Source organism: Lucilia sericata, unplaced genomic scaffold (assembly GCF_015586225.1).
Source record: "Lucilia sericata isolate MDLA Ls3-8-SP2 unplaced genomic scaffold, ASM1558622v1 Contig000568F_arrow, whole genome shotgun sequence".
Lineage (NCBI taxonomy): Eukaryota > Metazoa > Arthropoda > Insecta > Diptera > Calliphoridae > Lucilia > Lucilia sericata.
The window spans coordinates 111,156-124,699 of NW_023994576.1; the positions used below are offsets into that span (position 1 = coordinate 111,156).

Sequence of the window (13,544 nt, forward strand, 5' to 3'; positions counted from 1 at the left end):
TGAAACCGATCTTTGATTTCTGCTAGGTAGCCTCCATATTCCAGTGATCTACGAAAAAGCTTTAATCAAACATAATCTACGAAAACATAATCTACGGGTTCTTCAACAGATTCGAACGAAATGGTAACTACGGAATCGAAATCATTCTGGAATTATTGCCAATATTGGCTTGTATACTTATTTTAATATTTTTTTTCTTCAAATTTTAGAAATATTTTGGCTATTGTTTTTTTACTAAAATTGATTTATATGCGAATAACCACGCTTATGATTTTTCAATAGTATGAAACAAGGTTATAATAATATTTAATATAAGGAATTTAAGGAAAATAATATATACTACTAATAATTAAAATACAGTATATCAACTTTAAATTGATATTTTTTAAATTATATATGTATGCATATAAGATAAATCTTATTGTCCCCCCACTCTAGTCAGCATGTATTTTTTTATTTGCCGGCAAAGTTTTCTTCATGGCCTTGTTTACAGTATCCACGGTGTTGTCGTATTCATTAAGTTTTTTGGCTAAGAAGTAAATTTCAGCCAAGGCAATAATTAAAGCACACATAATGCCTAATAATAAACGTAAACCAAATTCCATATTGCCAATGATAAGATTAATGCCTAGAAATCCAAAAGCAAAACCTGCTGCTACTGAGAAAATAAACTGTAGTACTGCTATAATTTGACTATTGATGGCTTTGACTGGAAAATTAACAAATTAATACATTTGCTTCTAATCAAATATAAAAAATACTTACTTTGATAGGCGACTGTATCCTCGGGATAGTGCTTAAGCACTGCATCTACATTTTTGGTCATTTTACGATATTCCAAATTCTGTTGCTCCTCACGCAGTCTTTGACAGCGTGCCTCTAATTCAGGATTTCTCTTAATTATTTCATTTTGTGGTAATTCCAATTGACAGGTTTCTAAGACATCGTTTAAATAAATATCTAAACCCTGTTCTTTACGTAGAGTGGACAGAAGATTACTTAACCAACGTAAATCGCTTAAATGTAAATGCAGTACATCATTTGTTTTTGTTGTTTTGCTTTTGTTTGTAGTTTTATCCTCCTTGGACTTAGGTGTGTTGTCTGATATGTCTTCTTTAAGTAATTCTCTCAAAAGATTGACATTAATAGCAGGGGTTTTTTGTGTATTAGTTTCCTTTAAAATTTCCACTTTTGAGGACAGTTGTATGGATTGTTTCAGGAGAAATTTGCTTATATTTTCGGGTACTTCATTTAAATGTATTTTATTCTGTTCGAGTAAATCAATAAGGGTTTTGGAGGCTTTAACCTTAATGCGACTGTCTTTAATGGTAGTAATAGAGTCCATTTTAAGCAATTTACTTGGGTATATTAAGTTTCAATTGCAAGTCTGAATACAATTCGGCAATTTCTTCTTCCTTAACAGCAAAAGAATTCTCCACACGTTGATAATTATGTTCTATTTGTTTATTTATGTCTTCCTTACGACGGCTTCTTTCCAAACGTGCTTCTTTTAAGGTTTCACTGGGCTGCAAATACATACATGATGAAAGTTTTGTACATACATACGTATACCAACATTATAAATACCTACAAAAATATATTTTTTCCACTTACCTCTTGTGGTTTTTGTAAATCATTTACTAAATTATCAACTTTTTCCAATAAACTTTTAAGTTCAGTAGAAATTTCAGTCAAATTTGCAGATCCCAAATTAATGCATTTATCGGAAATTTCGTATTTGAGTGCACCCACTGTCTCGGTTACTTTAAAGAGTGACTCTATTTCGGAATCGTTGCGCTGTGTTTCAAAATTATTAAGAAATGCTTCTATTTCTCCATTGACAAATACTCTGTGGTCTAGTACGCGATATTGAGCGTTGTAAATATCTAAAAATTTGTGAGGATTTATTGGTAAATTCCTTAAAATTTATTATTGTGATGAGTTTACCTTTTCCAAGCTGTGTTATCATTTTTCTTTGCCTGTCAATTTTCTAAAACGTCACATGATGAAAGTTTTGTCAGCGTTGCCAATCTTTAAAAAAATAGTTAGAAAAATCGTAAAAATCAATAATAATAAAATTTAATTATAACCGTTGGGAAGTTTAGACCATAGAATATCTGGAATTTCTTTACGGCTACAATTTTTGTAATTTTTTTCCGTGGATAGTACTTTTAAAACATACAATAATACAATTTATTATAACGTCCATATATATATCAGTTGAAAATTTCAAATGATGTGTCAAATTCCGTCTTCTATTCGATTCTATAGTTTATACATATGTTGTGTTTATATCAGTAAATTATAAAGAAAATCTTAAATTTGTAAAAAATACCAACTAAAATTCACACTTGATCGAATTGACACTCAACGGATTAGTGTTATAAAGTATTTTAAAGCTTTTTAGAAGTCTTTGATATCAAAGCTCTAAAATAATTCATTCCCTAATTATTTTTTTGAAATTGAGTTATATTTTAAAGAATTAACAATTCTTCAAACTCATTCCCTTTGATTTAATTCCTAGAATTAATTCTTAAAGTTTTCGATGTAGTTGAATTAATTCTCTAATGAATTAATTCCTATAGAATGTTAAATTCCTTCTGAATGAATTAATTTTGTTTGTTACAAATTGAATTAAAATAAATTTCAACAATTCCTATTGATTTTTAAATTCTCTCTGAATGATATAAATTTTATTTGAATTCAATCTATTACAAATTGAATTTAAACATTTTTCAACCATTCAATTTGAAATAGATTAAATGAAAGTTTTGTTTTATAATTCAAAAGCATTCTGTATATTAAAAATTGAATTAAATTTTTTTCTTTCATTCAATTTGTAATGGAAGGAACTAAACAAATATGAATGATCATTCAATTGAATTCATTCCTATAAAGAATGAATTCTCTTAGGAATTAATTCAATGGAATATAAAACCAAGGAATTCAGCTTTAGAATTTAAATTCAAACAATGATTTTAAAGAATGGTACGTTCACAAATTTAAAGCCGAATTAAAAATATAAGGGAATTAATTTCAAATAGAATTCTTTCTTTCCAAGCTTTGTTTGATATATAAAATTTTAATAGATATATTATATATGCATATTTAAGATAATATTATAAATCTTTAAATAACTCTTAACTCCAGATGAAAGCATATATTTTTTTGCCTATTTCTAAATAAAAGTGTTTTCTGCAATCACTTCAGTTTTTCAATTCTATTTAAATTTGAACATAATTGAAATTCCTGTAAAATAAATTATAAAAGTTGTCAAAAAATCAAAGGCAATTCTTCTTTTGTTCTATTTATTAAAATTAGTTTTTCTATAATTCATTTTTAAATAAATTCAAAAAATAACGAAAACACGCTTCATTGACAACACTTTTAATTGCCAACCATATGCGAGTCATTGATGAAAACACACACACATTTTGACAGAACGTACGTGCATTTTATAACGGCACCAAAAAAAGCATCTGGTTGGGAAAAAAGAATAGAAATATCGCGAAATTATTGTTAATTATCTTTTCAGCAAAAAATCGTAATAATTTATTTATTTAATACCATCTCCAATAAATTGCATACGCTAAGAAAATGAGTGAGGAATTTAAGTTGCCCAAACGTTCACGCAAACGTACACGTGAAGTAAAACGTAAAGCTAGACCTGAATTAGACAAAGAAGGTTGGACGGCCTTACGCTATGCCGAACGCTTTGAACCCTTCTGTCAGGTCAAAGACAATGTTGAACGTATTAGAGAACATGAGGTTAGCTGTAAAGAATTTATTAAACGATTTGAGGAGCCCTACTTGCCGGTGGTGATTGAGGGATGCCAGCAAGGATGGCAAGCTCTGGAAAAGTGGACTCTACCACGTTTGGTAAAAAAATATCGCAATCAAAAATTCAAATGCGGTGAAGATAATGAGGGCTATAGTGTTAAAATGAAAATGAAGTATTATATAGAGTATATGAAGACTACAAAGGATGACAGTCCCCTGTATATATTTGACAGTAGCTTTGGCGAACATCATCGCCGGCGTAAATTGTTGGAGGACTATGTGGTGCCACAATATTTTCGCGATGATTTGTTCAAGTATTGTGGCGAAGAACGACGCCCACCATACCGTTGGTTCGTAATGGGTCCCGCCAGATCGGGTACTGGTATACATATTGATCCTTTGGGTACCAGTGCTTGGAACGCATTAATCAGCGGCCACAAACGTTGGTGCCTATTTCCTACCCAAACACCAAAAGAATTGCTGAAGGTGCCCTCCAATTTGGGAGGCAAACAAAGAGATGAAGCTATTACCTGGTTTAGTACCGTCTATCCTCGTACTAAGCAATTGGATTGGCCTAAGGAATATGCCCCTCTGGAGATTCTACAAAAGCCGGGAGAAACTGTCTTCGTACCCGGAGGCTGGTGGCATGTTGTCTTGAATTTGGATGATACTATAGCAATTACGCAAAACTTTTGCAGTCGCACCAATTTTCCCATTGTATGGCACAAAACTGTAAGAGGTCGTCCCAAGTTGTCCCGTAAATGGTTGCGCGTATTACGCGAAAAAGAACCTGAATTGGCGAAAGTTGCCGAAAGTATTAATATCGATCAAAGTACGGGCTTTGCCTCCGATAGTTCCAGCAATTCTAGCTCATCTTCATCGAGCTCCTCATCATCGGGCAGCGACACTGAAAACGAGGGAAATAAGAGCGATGACGATTCCTGTTCCTCGAATACCGACAGTGGCCAAGAGAGTTTAACTGCCAAAAAGAAAAAGAAGCGACGTATGGGTGGCCATATGTCATCAAACTCATGATGGCCGCCACATTGGTGGCGATGTAGTAGAGGCAAACAATCGGACGATCATTCAAATACTTCTTCTAATCAAGATAATCAACAACTAACTGAAATCGTACAAGTTGGAGAGGAGCTGGAGCCAGAAACGAGTAATAACTCTGTGGTTAAATATCTCAATTGGCGTCTACTACATTTAGGTCTTATAGAAAATAGTTAACATTTTATTTTTAATCTACAACTATAACATAAACCTATTAGCAGTTGTTAACAATTACGCAATTAATTAAAAATATCATTTAATTCTTTCACCATACAACACCATCAGCTAGGGTTACTATTTATGTCTGTAGTATGTTGTATATCATCTGCTAAATTTAGATTGTATTTTAGACTTTAGAGAAAAACTTCTTGAATTTATTATTTCCCATTTTTTTTTTTTTAATTTTTTAGTTGACCTTTTGAATAACTTTTAATTTCTTTTATTGTTTGTTTGTTTACCTTGAAGTATTTTAGAACAGGAAACCCCTTTTTTGCTTTATGATTAATTTACCGCTTTGAAACACCCACCCATGCCAATCTTATTACTTTGCATGCTATGTTGGGGATTCTTATTCTGGATATAGTTTTTTTGTTTTTATTTTAACTCTTGTATTCATTTTTGACCCTTAAATAAGTAACAAAAAGTTAATGCAACATATTGATTTGATTATCATTAAATATACCTACATTTATGACTAATATTAACTACAACAATAAAAACAAATAATTTAATTTAAAATTGAATTTTTTCTTCTAATATGCATATTAGTGCGTTATTTTTTAAATAATGACATTTAGTTGGAACAAATATGAATCTTGAAGTTTGGTTGTATAACAAACGATTTACTCATTCTTGGGATCGATGTTTTTTTCAGTTTAGACAAAAAAATAGAGTTTCGATTATCTAAATTTGAAACTATTATAAAGAAAAAAATCACCGCTATTCTGACAAAAATAATAGAATCGTAAGAAAAAGAAGCGATTTTTGTTTCAATGCTTTACGATTGTGTGTAATCAAAATGGATAATTGAGTTCGTTAGAAAAAAAATGCTTTAATCCAACGGTTCACTCACACCTTTTAGGCATAAAATCATTGTATATGGGAAGGAATGAACTTTTGCGTTGATCAATCAAAACGCTGTTTTCTAAATGAATGGAATTGTTTTATCTATCTATCTATCTATCTATCTATCTATCTATCTATCTATCTATCATCTATCTATCTATTTATCTAAAAAATCTAACATTTTACAAAAAATTAAATTTTCACTAAAAGTTAGATTTTTTATTAAAAATTATCAAAAAATTATAAGAAAACATATTAATCCCCAAAAACTTACTTTTTTAACGAATCGCTAGAAAATTTGGTACAAAATTTTACAAACATAATACCTTTGTTATTATGTTAAATTTACATTAAAAAATAAAAAAAGCAATAATATAAAAAAGGAGATATTTTCTTTTTATTTAGGATATTATTTTTCTTTTCTTAAGTTTTTGTTGTTTTGCACAGAGAATCATCATTAATTAGAATATTTTACAAGACCAAAAAATTTAAGCTAAATAAAATTAATAAAACTTATGAATGAAACAGAGAAATAAAATAGGAAACTAAAACAAAAGAAATATTTATAATATTAAATAGAAGCTAGAATGTATGTGAGGTTGCAACTAGTTACAAATTGGAAAAAGGAAATAAAATCATAAAGTGCAATGGATATCAAATCCTTTACATTTGTTTGTGTAGACATCACAAGAGTATATTTAAAGTGTTGTATGGAATCTATGATGCATTATTTATTTTTTATGATAAAAACGAAAAAAAAAATGAAGAAACGTTTTAAAAAAGCACTTCTCTCTCTAATAAATAATGCGTTGGAAAAAATGTCAATTTAAAATTTATATTTCTTTTCTTGCTTTTTATAAAGTTAAAATTGCGCCTTCTTCCCAGTAAATTGTTTTTATTTTTATAAATTTTATAGATATTTTTCAATTTTTTATTTTATTGTTATTATTTATTATTACGTTTTATTATTATCTTTACGGTTTTTTGTATTTTGTTGTTGTTTGTTTATTTGTTGTTGTTGATTTCATCTTGTTTGTGAATGAATAGTGTGTCTTCTTGGATTTAGATGTAGTGTGTCGGTTTGTTTGCTTCTTGTTGTCTGTTATGAGAAGGAGGAAAACAATGGCTGCTGCAGTTACAAATATTGTATAATGCTTCTTAATTGATGTAAAAATTAATAGAAATTATTCTTCTTTTGTTATTGTTGTTGTTTTGCCACCACAATTCGATTTTTAAACAACCAAACTACTACACAACTTAATCAATATACTGCGCTAACCAACGGAAACCTTCGCCATAACCTTGTCTTTTCAGTACCGAGCACATGAACAATTCCAAGGGACGACCGGGTAAATCGGAACGTGCTACTTTACCCTGTAAATAAAATAAAGTATTTAAATTAGTAAATAGAAAATTAGAACAAAGACATTTTGGAAGTACATTTTTCAAAAAATATTTTAAAATATTTTTACTGATCAAACCATGCCAAATTTGATGTCAAGCGAACGAGAAAAGTTGTAAAATATTTTGTGTTATTTTTATTTTATCAAAAATCAAAAGAATATCTTTCAAAATTTTGTTGAAAAAATAATATTGAAAACCTAAATAGATATTAAAGGATACAAATTTTAAAAGACATTTTTGACATCTTTTTATCCTGACAGTATGAAATAAAAATAATACAAAATATTTTCCAAATCTTCTTGTTTGCTTGACATCATATTTGACATGTTTGATCAGTAGAAACATTTTAAAATGTTTTTTAAAAAAAGTAAAGTTTTTCTCCATTAAATTTATAGTTACAGACGTATATCAACCGGTTCGTGTCTAACGAATTTTTTCTCTTTTTGTCGGACGGTGTTATGTACTCAATTTTATTTAATATTTATAAAAATGAACTTACAATTTTTTTCCCTGCAAAATAATAGCAATTATGTACGCTATACGTAATCGCTGTATTGAATTTTAATCACAATTTTCAAAATTTTAATTTAACTACGCACTAAGCTAACTAACAAAATTATATGTTAACTGAAACTTACCTTGCCGGTGGTTAATTGATAGAGACCAAAAACATTTCTAAGTTCATCTTCGCTGGCAGCACCAGGCTTATCGATTTTGTTACCCAAAATCAGTACAGGACAATTTGACAAGGCCTCATCTGTGAGAAGGGAATCTAATTCATTTTTACTTTCTTGGAAACGACCACGATCCCAGGCATCTATCAAGAAAACGATAGCATCTACGGCGGGGAAATAATCTTTCCACACACGACGTGCTAAAAGATAAATAAAAGAACAAAAAAAAGATCATTAAAGATTATCAATTAAATTCCTTAAATATTTTAAATCTTCCCGAGATTTTAAAAACTTTTAAATTTCTTTCTCATAACTCATATAAATGGTGTAGTTTTCTTATCAGAACAAAAACATTTTTCTCAACAATCAATTGCAATTGAAGATAATTTTATATGAGCATGAATGAGTATTTTTTGCTATTCAACTAGACTTGAAATGCACTGTCATTTAATAAATACATATTTATTTAATTTTTAACATGCACTTGTACTAGTTGTTCCCGTATATCAACTTTAAAGTTGTTTTATATGCATTTATTGTTTACGCTGAGACGTACATATATAAATAACAAATCGCATGTAAAGTAATTAGAAAATTGAAATAGAGAGAAAACAAACTCACCTTGAGTGTGACCGCCCAAATCGAATGTAGTGAAACGCATATTGCCAATAGATAATTCTTCCGATGCTAAAGGGAGAAATAGATAAATAAATAAAACAAAGAATTGATTAGTAAACAAAGCTTAAAACGAAATACATAAATTATTTAAAATAGTTTCAATTATAATTTTTCTTTTTTAAAAAAGTTTAAAATTTAGTATAAGTTGTATTATACTTACTGGGATGCAAAGTTGGGACATGTTGGGCTAATTTATCATCTTTGAGCATGTGCAACAATGTTGTTTTACCAGCATTATCCAAACCAAGGAACAATAATTTACCAGATTTCTTCCATAAACCTGCAATTTTACAATTTTATATTTTAGTTCAATTCTATGTAATTTAAAATATGTAAATATTATGCTTGATTACAATGATTTTTTTTATAGGCTTGCATGACCTTTCTCTGCTTTAAAATGAAAGCAGACTTGACTTGTCCAAACTAGTGCAAAATAATTCATAATTGCCAGGTTAGGACGTACAAAAAACATAAAAAAATTGGAAAAGCGCAACTAAAAACCCATTTCTTCAATAAAATCCATTTTAGAAAAATCATTAAAAAAATGATTTCGTTGTGGGAACTTAACTAAATGAAACCCGATTAAAAAAGGTTTGTGACACTGTTTCTGATCTTCGTTGGAAAAGTAGTAATAGGATGACTTCATCACAGTCAAGTAATTCTCCCATTTCTCTAAAATCCAATAGGAATTTATTTATACAAAACAGATGTTAATTTCAAATGTTTCCTCTAAAACATCCCTTAACAATATAACTCACAAAATCCGAAAAAAGATATTAAGATAAAGAAACTTGATATTTACACAAGTTTTTCTATTTAAATTAATTTCTAAAAAATTTATTTTTAGTTATTTTACATTACAATAATACCCAAAGTCTATAGAGATAAATCATTAATACCAACATCTTGGTGAACAAACTCTTCTTTGTAAAAAGCTTAAGTTAAAGACTCAAATGTCAATAGTTTAAATAGCCAACAGTTTTACATACAAACGCATATGTATTCTTCTTAACAACGTTAACAACACATGTTGCGACGACGTTGTTTGTTGGTAAAATTTTGTTGATATTCTTTTTACTCATTAATGCTTTGTTGGCAACGGCCATGATAATAATTAATGCAAAATTAAACTAACAAACTAATATTTGCCAAAATTAAATATGTATTTGCTTGGTATTCTTGGCCCAGTTGCTTGCTACTTACCCAAGTATCCTAAAACACCAGTGAACCAATCCCAGATGAACATTTTGTATGTTGTGGTTTTTATGTGCTTTTATTTTACAAAAACAAATTTAAAAGAAAGAAAACGGGAGCGGGGAGCAGTTTTAATGGATTTGTAGGTAACGAATGTACAAGTGCGGCAGCGGCGTTGGCTGTTGTTATTTTTTGCTGCTTACTAAGCTAAAAAGAAAAAAGACAATAAAAGAAGAAATATAAAAAAAGAGAAATTAGGCAGTGAACAATGATGAAAATTATGACATCTCCAAAACGTAACAATTTAATAAAAGCTAAAGTAGAAAGGAATATTCTATGCAACAATTCATTACAAATGAGTTTATATAAATCATCACCGAAAGGCAAATACTAAATGTAATTGTGCGGTAGTGGTGGTCAGGAAGTTGATTGAACGAACGAACGACCCATTTTTGAAGATAAGAGATCGAGTACTAAGAAAAAGTAGGAGGTTTATGCTAAACTAGATTGTAGAGCCAAGCCAATAAACCCAATCGACTAGAAAGACAACGAAACGAAACCTTGACACAAATACACCATTATGGTGTACTAGTTTTTTGTTTTTCTTTTATACAAATGTGTATTAATAGCTTTAAATTCCGGGGGAATATGTTAAAATAAATATGTAAATATTGTTTCATCATACATTGACTTTTGCACTTTAGACTCTAATTAATAAAACCTTTGGACAATAGTACAAGGAGGGGTCAAGATTAATTAAACTAAACTCCTTTTTTATATCCGGCAGATTTTCACTTGGTTTTTAATATTTTTGACCAATCATTAAGATACTAATCACACCACCACCATCACTACTGTCTATTTGTCTGCTGCCAACGAACCAGTCAGTCAGCCAGCCAGTCAGCGTATATGCGTGTTTCTTTCTTTTTAATTTTTCTTATTGTTCCCTAGAAATTTATTAGTTTCTTTGTTTTTTGACACAATTTTAATTGCTGATAATTTGCTTACCTAATATTATTAAATATTAAAATAGAAATTTATAAATTTTCAGCCAAGTGTTGAAAATTTGCAATAATTTATACAAAAAATAGATTTGCCTTTATTAATTTTTTCACTAATTCTCCCGTTTTTTTTTTTTCTTTAAAAAACCACGAATATTATTGAAAAAGAAGACACGACAGCACAAAGTGTATTAATAAAGTGGCGACACTATTCGTTATACATCAAACATCTACAAAAACCACAGGCAATTGTTTTTGTTTTGCTGCATTAAGCTGTCAAAATTTGCCTGTTGTTTTTGTAATATGAAAATTTTGACAGCTTTATAACATAATTTGCCTGTTGTTGTTGTTTTGAAAAAATAATCAGCTGGTCTAATGAGTCCTCTGTATTAAAACACTTTGGATTGACTCCCATCATGGCCATTACAGGGTGTACTGAATACATATTACGTATTCAGAACACCCTGTAATGGCTCATTTCATTCTTCACATGAAATATTGCCAGAAAAATGAAATTTTATCATCAATATTTGCTTAAAAAGTCGACTTAAGACTATTGCATTTATTCCTAGGTAAATCTGGTAACACACGAAGGAATGAAATGCGAAAAAAATAAAAAATAGAAGTATAATAACATTATTACAATTCGAACCGCAGTCGACAAACCACAGAAAAGTTAAGCCGACGAATTATAGTTAAGCATTATTTCAATAAAATCATCTGTGAGTTGTCGTGATAAAATCATCATTTTGTTACCCCTATGCATTAACATAAACAAAAAACTGACAATTTTTCTGCCGACGTTTTGTCAAGTGCCGTGATAAATATTTGTCTATTATAGACACGGGGTAATAGAACATGGCGAAAAATGAGCGTGTTCAAGGCGAATTCAGATAAGGTGGTGGCAGTTCTGCAACAACAACATTTTACATGTATTTTGTTTTTGCATTTGGTTTACGTAGATGTCAAAAACCATAAGTACGGCGAATTCATTTGATGAAAAATTTTTGTAAAATGTTTATATTTTATTGAAAAATAAAGATAAAAATATTAAAATTTGTGAGGAAAATATATTCTGAATTAAATAATGTTTGTTTCAAACGAAAAATTCTATTCCGGCAGATTAATTTGCAAAATTTTTAATTGAGTGTCTGAAGTTAAGTAAAACTTAATTTTTTGTGAAAAATAAACATAAAAAAGTTCATATTCATGAAAATATTATATTACGAATGAATGAATATTTCTTGCGAATGGATAATTCTACTCCGGCGGAGTAATTTTCAATATTTGGCCGTAATGTAGCAGCCGCCGGACGGATAAATACTTCATATGGGTTTTGTTATATAAAGCGTTCCGGAACAGATTTTTTTAGTTAATCTCTTTATCTACATAGTGTATATATAAAACAATATTGTTTAATTTGTTAACGTTTAATAGATTTCAAAATTGAGCCATATGTAAAAGTAAGCTGCCACTGTTCGGCTAAATTCTTCATATGTGTTTCTTTATATAAAGTGTTCCGGAAGAGATTTTTTTAGTTAATCACGTTATCTACACAATTTTAATATAAAATATAAAACTATATTGTGTAATATGTTAACATTTAATAGAAAAAAAAAAATATTTTTCTTAAATAACATATTTGTATACATACCAACTATGCCATTATTTAAATAAAATGATATTTGTTTATGAGATGCTTGGTATTTTTAGATTTTTTACATAAATAATTCAAAATATTAACGAAGTTTTTCTCCGTTAAACGGAAATTTTTAAATATAAAAATGTAAACAATAACAAATTTTGACAGCTACATAAACCAGGCGAATTAAGAAAAAAATAATCAGCTGATTGAATAACACCACCTTATCTGAATTCGCCTTGAGCGTGTTTTTACAATCATGGCGAAACTAATAAGGTGAGGTCATTTCAACAGCTGATTGTTTTTTGTCCATGGAAATTTTGCCCGAAGTTGTCAAACTCCATATAAAAAAAATCTCTCTCAAACCGACACTGTCAAACTACATATATAAGAAATTTCATGAATTCGCCGCAAAATGAAATGACTTCACTGTTTTCGCTGCATGTACATACATAGAAAAAAATAATACATAACTTTAATGAATTTTGTAATATATTTTATGAATCGAACATGACTTTTTTTCCCAAACCATTTTCATTCAGAATATTAAAAGTTCATAAAATGTATGAACTTGTACATGACGGAAATTTTTTAAATTTTTATTTTTTTTTTTTCAACGCTATTCATGAAGAATTGCAAAAAAAGTCCATTATCTACTAATCTTTTTCCATATTTAGTGGATAGTAATCCTTTATTAGCGAATTTTGTACAATAAAAAAATATAAATTGAAATGCAGAAAAACAAAATCTTAAACAAGAAAACATCAGCCAACATAGTTAAGCATCTATTCTTCATAAAATACAAATACGTGCACATTTCATCGATTTTAATCTAAAAATCATAACAGTTGATATTTGATTTTAAACCTTTTAAATACATACTTATTTTGATTTGTAAAATACAAAAAAATAACCTTTGTCTTTTAGTGGAACTTTAAAACACTGAACACAAATTCTCATCATATTTGTCCTAAATATCTCAAAAATTTAAAACATAACCAATAAATTTTTATTTAATCATTTGGAGTAAAATTTCATTTTAAAGGATCT

At 29.0% G+C, this 13,544-nt stretch overlaps 4 protein-coding genes and 1 long non-coding RNA gene across 6 annotated transcripts in view; 2 read left to right on the top strand and 3 right to left on the bottom strand.

Annotated features, from left to right (window-relative positions):
• The window catches only part of LOC119606296, a 28,166-nt gene that overhangs the window by 589 nt on the left and 14,033 nt on the right, over positions 1 to 13,544 (top strand). The window lies entirely within an intron of this gene.
• Positions 291 to 1,981, bottom strand: LOC119606292 (transmembrane protein 199). The gene is made up of 4 exons (XM_037959736.1): positions 1,948 to 1,981; positions 1,615 to 1,886; positions 766 to 1,526; positions 291 to 709 (listed from the first exon to the last, which is right to left on the bottom strand). Exons 3-4 carry the CDS (start codon positions 1,343 to 1,345, stop codon positions 435 to 437), a joined length of 855 nt encoding a protein of 284 aa, XP_037815664.1. The 5' UTR covers positions 1,346 to 1,526; positions 1,615 to 1,886; positions 1,948 to 1,981; the 3' UTR covers positions 291 to 434.
• Positions 291 to 2,023, bottom strand: LOC119606295 (biogenesis of lysosome-related organelles complex 1 subunit 5). The gene is made up of 4 exons (XM_037959741.1): positions 1,948 to 2,023; positions 1,615 to 1,886; positions 766 to 1,526; positions 291 to 709 (listed from the first exon to the last, which is right to left on the bottom strand). The coding sequence occupies exons 1-3, from the start codon at positions 1,967 to 1,969 to the stop codon at positions 1,356 to 1,358; spliced, it is 465 nt and encodes a 154-aa protein (XP_037815669.1). The 5' UTR covers positions 1,970 to 2,023; the 3' UTR covers positions 291 to 709; positions 766 to 1,355.
• On the top strand, positions 3,420 to 5,047 carry LOC119606290 (bifunctional arginine demethylase and lysyl-hydroxylase PSR). The gene has a single exon (XM_037959735.1). The coding sequence runs from the start codon at positions 3,598 to 3,600 to the stop codon at positions 4,813 to 4,815; it is 1,218 nt and encodes a 405-aa protein (XP_037815663.1). The 5' UTR covers positions 3,420 to 3,597; the 3' UTR covers positions 4,816 to 5,047.
• Positions 6,277 to 11,105, bottom strand: LOC119606294 (GTP-binding protein SAR1b). 2 transcript variants are annotated; one of them, XM_037959738.1, is made up of 6 exons: positions 10,860 to 11,105; positions 9,861 to 10,058; positions 8,818 to 8,937; positions 8,601 to 8,666; positions 7,944 to 8,179; positions 6,277 to 7,275 (listed from the first exon to the last, which is right to left on the bottom strand). In XM_037959738.1, exons 2-6 carry the CDS (start codon positions 9,901 to 9,903, stop codon positions 7,159 to 7,161), a joined length of 582 nt encoding a protein of 193 aa, XP_037815666.1. In that variant the 5' UTR covers positions 9,904 to 10,058; positions 10,860 to 11,105; the 3' UTR covers positions 6,277 to 7,158. The 2 variants fall into 2 exon arrangements, with proteins under 2 accessions (XP_037815666.1, XP_037815667.1); XM_037959739.1 differs by lacking the exon at positions 10,860 to 11,105 and adding an exon at positions 10,537 to 10,736.

Excerpts from the sequence above, each read along its gene's own strand:
- LOC119606295 (XM_037959741.1), bottom strand. The coding sequence starts at position 1,969 with ATGATAACACAGCTTGGAAAAG. Across the intron at positions 1,887-1,947 it reads GATAACACAGCTTGGAAAAG|ATATTTACAACGCTCAATAT; the intron begins GTAAACTCATCA and ends ACAAATTTTTAG. Across the intron at positions 1,527-1,614 it reads ATTTACAAAAACCACAAGAG|CCCAGTGAAACCTTAAAAGA; the intron begins GTAAGTGGAAAA and ends ATGTATTTGCAG.
- LOC119606294 (XM_037959738.1), bottom strand. The coding sequence starts at position 9,903 with ATGTTCATCTGGGATTGGTTCACTGGTGTTTTAGGATACTTGG. Across the intron at positions 8,667-8,817 it reads TGTCCCAACTTTGCATCCCA|CATCGGAAGAATTATCTATT; the intron begins GTAAGTATAATA and ends TTCTCCCTTTAG. Across the intron at positions 8,180-8,600 it reads TTTGGGCGGTCACACTCAAG|CACGTCGTGTGTGGAAAGAT; the intron begins GTGAGTTTGTTT and ends TTTATCTTTTAG.
- LOC119606292 (XM_037959736.1), bottom strand. The coding sequence starts at position 1,345 with ATGGACTCTATTACTACCATTAAAGACAGTCGCATTAAGGTTAAAGCC. Across the intron at positions 710-765 it reads GGATACAGTCGCCTATCAAA|TCAAAGCCATCAATAGTCAA; the intron begins GTAAGTATTTTT and ends TTAATTTTCCAG.
- LOC119606290 (XM_037959735.1), top strand. The coding sequence starts at position 3,598 with ATGAGTGAGGAATTTAAGTTGCCCAAACGTTCACGCAAACGTACACGT.